The following is a 6,490-nucleotide window of genomic DNA, read 5'->3' as shown; positions in this document are numbered from 1 at the left end:
TGTGAGTGCCCAGGTGTTTTGGCCTACAACTCCCAGAAATCCCAGACAGTTTACCCACTGTTAGGATTTCTGAGAGGTGAAGGCCAAAACATGTAGGGACCCACAGATTGAGAACTACTTTCCTATATAAACATATTTTGGGTGTCCCTTTGAATTCATGTCCTCTACTTAGAAGTGACCAAATGTTCATGTTTACTTAGAACAGGCATAGGACTGAAGAGAACTTTTAGTCCAAGCCCTACATGGAATTCAGTCTAAAGGCTAGAGGCATTCTTTCCATGTCTGACTTTTCTAGACTCAAGTTTGGATGATAAACTGACTTCAAACTTTATTCATTGAAAGCAATTAAGATATAATTTCATTGCCATAAAGAAGTTTCAGGATGATGACTTATTTTAGGAATAGGTTTGATAGAACATTCTCTGTAGCTTAGCTTGCAAGAACTCATTTTAACTGTTTCATTGTTTACCATCACTGATAAGGTGGTGTTGAACGCAAACACTAGGCTACTGAGATAGTATTATTGCAAGCTAGTGTGGAAGGTTAGGCTGCCATAATGTTTTGCTGCTTAGTCATTCCACCATGCAAACCCTACTTTGCCCCCAAAGTGCTTGGAGAGAATGGTGAGTGGTGTAGTGGACTGAGTATTGGACTATGGACCTCATCACACTAGAGCTTGGATCCACTTTAAATTCACTTTAAATCCACTTTAGGGAGGGGGCTTTAAACAGCTCAGCCAGACAGGTCCTGGGCCTCACCAAACTACAAACCCCAGAATTCTGTAAGAGGCAGAAACTGGATTTAAAGTGGATTCGTACTCTAGTATGATGAAGTACTAATACTGGAGAAGAGGGCTCGAATCCCCACTTGTCTATGAAAGCCACTGTGTGACCTTGGGCAAGTCACACACTCAGAAAACCTCATGATAGGTTCACCTTAGGGTCATCGTAAGTTGGATATGATTTGAAGGCACACAACAACAACAAACGAAGAAATATTGGGATGTGCCAGTTAACATTTTGTTTCAATCAAGAGACTTACAAGTTGGTTTATATAAAAAATAAAATACTTTTATTTTTCAACTAGAAAGGTGCAAACATGTAACTTTTGGTCACACTTCTCAACAGGTAATAAATTGTTCCCAGGTGGATAGATTGGTCAGCTATGAAGGAGCCATTTGTTTGACTTCAGGTCATTTTCACTAAGGCAGAGAGAAGTTGGTATCCCCAGCCACCTCCTTGCCCTTAACTTGACAAACTGCTTTGGGAGAATACTGGCACACCTCCAGCAAAACATCAGTTCAGTTTGCTGTTCCTTCTACTGACTGATCAGAACTGCCATTACAGAATCTATTTTATGTTTTGAATGAATACATTTAAATCAGAAAAGCCTTGCATTGTAAAAAAGAGAAACAGAAAGAGAGAAAAACAGAGAGGCTAACACTGATGTATCAAAGCATTAGCAGAAAAGGCAACAACATTTTAAATTAACTTAGATAACTGTACAATATATATATACACATACATTCAAGCACACACACACATACACACAGTATTTACAATCTTACAATACTGTAATATTACAATAGTAATTTTTTTAAAAAAATTGAGCTTGTGACAGACAGTTCCACTGCCACAAGCTGTCCAGTCTAATTCCAATTCTTTTTGAAGGAACCATTTGAATCAGAACTTCAAAGGAGAATTGCTGTCATTCTAACACGACATAGTTCCTTAACATCTTGCTGGGTGAGAATCCCAGTACAGTGGTCACTGTCACAAAATAAAAGTGCCAGTAACCTTACTAAGGAGTCCTTTTCGATTGCACTATTCAGTGGACCACATGCTACCACATTGTGACAAATGTTGTTCAAGAGTGCATGGGTCCCCTTAAGTAATCCCTATATATACCCTACCCCTCATATACTCTATTCTGAGGTGCAACTTAGGTGTTGTTCCTCACTGTCCATCTTATCACTGTTATTTTTTTCTTCCTTCAAACCAACGTTTGGGGTCAGAAGACAACTTTGTCTGAAGTCACATGGAACAGGTTTTTTAAACAAACACTTAAATAACTTGTGCTATTGAATCAGGTTTTACAAAATGAGATGCAATTAGTTCAAGTTGACAGTCAAGTTTAAAAGTCTCTAGGGGGCTTTAGGCCATGTCTCCGTACATCTTCCGGTAGTACACGGACTCAAAGATGTCATTGTCTCCAGGGCAGTTGTAGTGGCACGCACAGGTCTTGATAAACATCATCCTCTTCTTCATGACCTCACCGTCAGGGCACTTGAACTCCACGGGGAGGGTGGCTGTTCTGTGGGGGGTGCAGCAACGCCCATCGGTGCAGACGCCACAGAACTTGGCACGGTACGTCTTCACGCTGGTGCAGCCAGACAGCTCAAATTTGATAGGCTTGGAGATCTTGGGAGTACGGATGCACTTTTTGCCCTTCTGATGAGGAAAAACGAGAGAATTCATTTAGTTACAGGCCAGATGTACAAGGGTCCCATTCATATTTTTCCACATCTAAACAGCCTGGATGCTGAATCTATCATGTCTTATCTCATTGACATCAGTGGGAGCTAACTTAGTTTGGTTCCAGTCCCCCAAGTACAACTAAACCAGGACGAATGGTTTGATTGCACCATTGGCAGAACTGAGCATATGTTCAATGAATGAAGTGAGAAATATAGAAAGCATAGGCATGCTTTCTCAAATAATAAAATCCACTGGCTTTTATGAGACCTATTACTGGATTTGCATGTACTATAGGACAACAACCTTCAAGGGCTTGCATTCTGTTGACTGAAATCAATTACCTGAAATTAAGTTCCATTCTCTTCAGTCGTTTGATCTATCTGCATCTACTTGTACCAAATTGCTTATTCCTGGTCTGATTCCCTTGAATATTTTCATCATATTCATTTAAATAAACTCATTTTTTACATATATAATCAATTGTAATCACGTTTCTACCTAGTTTATACTTGCCAAACCTTGTACACTTACATAAAAGCCCCAATGAATTCATTGTATGATGTGCCCCCATTCCTGGGAGTAGATCACAATAAATTCAGCAGGACTTACCTTTGGGCAGAAGATTAAAATGTAAGGGGGGGGGGTTATAAACTGTCCTCTCTCAATCTGCAGTATTAAAGCCTGAAGTGTGGTTGTAAATATAATCAACATGGCATCAGTGATGCGCATCAGGACTAAACAGAAGCTCAGCTTAATTTTGTTGCAGGTCCCAATTATTGTATTTGGACTGAGTTAAAAATTAATTTCAGGGCACCATGACAACTATGAAAGGCCTTGTCTATAGTAAATACTTTTTTTAAAAGCTCAGGCAGACATTTACCTTGATGCTCTCCTCCAGGTCAGCTTCACAAGGTCTGACCATACAAAGCCTGCTTTGCTTCTCCAGTCTGCAGTAGGCATTGTCATTGGTGACTCTGGTGGAGATGCCCATCCCGCAGGTCTTTGAGCAGGCGCTCCATTCTGTGGTCTGGACCAGACAGTTGGCTCGCATCATGGAGAGGTCAGGGCCATAGGTATCTTCCAGTCTGTAAGCTGAAAAGAAGAGTCAAAAGGAAAGGATTAGAGTCTGCTAATTCAGATGACATAGTCCATAGAAATGATGTTATATTATCAGTTTAATAATAATGGAACTACTAGCAGGACTTTTTATAGGGCATCAACATAGAAAAATAAGGAAACACAAGCTCACCAGCAAGAGCAGGTCCAACTGCAGTCTGGTCTTTGTCCTTGGGCTCATCGCACACCCATTCCTCGCAGCATTTTCCTGGGAGCTTAACCCTTCGTGGGTAAGGGCAGTCAGGGCTGGGCAGGCGGACGTCCATGCTGCAGAGGGGCACGCAGCCCACGGCTCCATCCAGGCAAGTGCACTGGTATTTGCAGCTGCTTTGGAAGGACTCCCCACTCCGGTACACCATGCCTCCAAAGACGCAGGGGGCACCATCCTTTGCTGTAAACAAAATGGGACACGTTCATTAAAAGTTCTTGGACATGTGCATTTGTGAGGAATCTACACATTGTGGGGTTGAAGGCTTTCATGGCCAGAATAACTGGGTTGCTGTGAGTTTTCCGGGCTGTATGGCCATGTTCCAGAAGCATTCTCTCCTAACATTTCACCCACATCTATGGCAGGCATCTTCAGAGTTTGTGAAGTCTGTTGCAAACTAAGCAAGTGAGGTTTATATATCTATGGAAGATTCAGGAGGGGAGAAAAACTGTCCAGAAAACTCACAGCAACACATCGTTTTTTTTTTTTTGACACTAAGGATCTTTTGTAGCATAGATGTGTGTACTGTAAGTCCCATCCTCCCCAGCCAACAGTTTGAGGGGAAGATAGTGAGTTACAGTGGTGCCATACTGAAGATGGAACGTCTACAACCCAAAGAGTCTATCATAGTGGTTTTCAACCTGTGGGTCCCTAGATGTTTTGGCCTTCAACTCCTAACAGCTGGTAAACTGGCTGGGATTTCTGGGAGTTGCAGGCCAAAAAACCGGGGGACTCACAGGTTGAGAACCACTGGTCTATTAGGTTTAAATCAGGGTATCTGGATGTCAGGCTGTTTCCTATAATGATCCATTGTGTTCCTTTAAACCAGGTATGGGCAAACTTCCGCCCTCCAGATGTTTTGGATGACAACTACCAGCTGTTAGAAATTGTAGGAGTTGAAGTCCAAAATACCTGAAGGGCCGAAGTTTGTCCCTACCTGGTTTAAAGGAAGGCAATGGATCATTACAGGAAACAGCCTGGCATCCAGATACCCAGAACTAAGCTCTGAACACAACAGCTCTGCTTTGGGGCTTCTTCCTTCCTTGTTCGCTTCCTTTCCTCAGACTGAGTGGGCTACTACTACTACCAGGGCTGTAGCCAAGGGGAGGGTGGGTGTTAGGGGTTCAACCACACCTCCAAAATTTTTCAGGTTTTTTTTAAACCTGGTTTACTCATGAATTTTAACTGGTTAACCAAATCCTCATGAGTGTCCACTGAAGGTTATCTGTCTTCAGTGTCTACTGAAGTTTATCGAGGGAGCCTGATTTCTAAATTATTTTGCGTTATGGAACTATCTTCATGATTCGCTAAAAAAAAAGTTTCATCCCCCCCCCCCCCCCCGATTTTTTTTTCTGGCTATAGCCCTGCTATCAGGTTGAAAGGAACGCAATGGATCATGACAGAGGAAAGCCTGACATCCAGATACCCAGAACCAAGCGCTGCTCTCTGCCGCCTCCTGGAGGAAGACTGCTTGCTTCCTTTCCCCGGGCTGAGTGGGCTACTACTACTACTCCTACTCACCGGTGCAGACTCCGATCTTGCGGTTGGCGGGGGCGCCGAAGTCGCAGAAGAGCCCCTTGTGGGGGTCGCAGGGGTCCCTCTCGGTGCAGAGCTCGCCCAGCTGCTTGGCGCAGACCCGGCAGCAGCCGCATCCGTCCAGCACCAGGCTGACCCCGGGAGGGCACTCGGGCGGCGACGAAGGGCACTGGCATTGCCCGCTGCAGTCCTGAGCAAACGCCTCCTGAGCAGGGAGAGAAGAGCCGGGTTAGGGGCAGCGCCGAGGGACGAGGGAGTCGGAGGGAAAGAAGAGTCTTCCCTTCTCAGGGACACGACCCAGCGCCACTTACCCGGCTGAGCAGGGCGGCGAGGAGAGCCAAGGCGACGGGGCTGAGAGGCATCCTGGCAGTCAGGGTCCGGTCTGCAAGAGGGAGAGGGTTTCCCAAGCGTCGTCGGGCGGGCGGCTTTGCCTGCGAAGGTCTGTCTCTCCAAGGGTCCGGCTTTCCTCCTGGAAGAGTCTCCTGCGGATCCGACTTGTCTCGGGCTTGTTCCTGGAGCGGGACTCTGCTTGGAGAGCTGCTCTTGGTGAGTCTGAGTCTCCAGCCGGCAGCCCGGCGGCTTTTTATAGGCTGGAGGCGCCCGGCGCTCGCCAATGGGCTGAATGGAGTCCCACACAAACAGCCACATTCCTGAGATGCCTCTCCACCTTCCTGCCTCATCAACTCACACCGGATTGATCCTGACCCCTTGACACGCCGCATTCCTCCCGTCTGAAAAAGGAAGAAAAAAAAAAAGAGAAGGGGGAAAAAGAAGCTGGCGCACTTCAGCGCACAAAAAAGGCGCTGTGTTTTGCACCAAGAGGGAAAGGGGAAAAAATAAAAAGGAGAGAGGGAGAGAGATGGGTTTTCTCCAGCTCACCAGCCTGGATTCTTCCCACCACCACAGACCTGATTTATACGACTTAAAAATACATCCTTTTTGGAATACACACACACACACATACATATTCCCCTCTTCTCCACCTTTTCAAAGGATGCCACAAAAATGCGACCTCTCGGTGTGTGTCCGTCTTTCCTCCAAGTTACATAAATCACGTCCTCGCCGACACTTGGGAGACCAACCGAGAGGAGCGGGGAACGGTTTATTTCTTGAGAAGGATTTTGTCGCTCTCTCTCTTTTCGGGTTTGAAAAG

At 45.2% G+C, this 6,490-nt stretch overlaps 1 protein-coding gene across 1 annotated transcript; it reads right to left on the bottom strand.

The window, feature by feature from the left end:
* Positions 1–1,048: 1,048 nt before the first annotated feature.
* Positions 1,049–6,490, bottom strand: ccn2 (cellular communication network factor 2). Its single transcript, XM_062978578.1, has 6 exons — positions 6,321–6,490; positions 5,649–6,068; positions 5,323–5,542; positions 3,727–3,984; positions 3,358–3,569; positions 1,049–2,450 (listed from the first exon to the last, which is right to left on the bottom strand). The coding sequence occupies exons 2-6, from the start codon at positions 6,057–6,059 to the stop codon at positions 2,154–2,156; spliced, it is 1,398 nt and encodes a 465-aa protein (XP_062834648.1). The 5' UTR covers positions 6,060–6,068; positions 6,321–6,490; the 3' UTR covers positions 1,049–2,153.

This window comes from Anolis carolinensis, chromosome 1 (assembly GCF_035594765.1).
Source record: "Anolis carolinensis isolate JA03-04 chromosome 1, rAnoCar3.1.pri, whole genome shotgun sequence".
NCBI lineage: Eukaryota > Metazoa > Chordata > Lepidosauria > Squamata > Dactyloidae > Anolis > Anolis carolinensis.
This window is presented reverse-complemented; position numbering and strand designations above follow the sequence as displayed.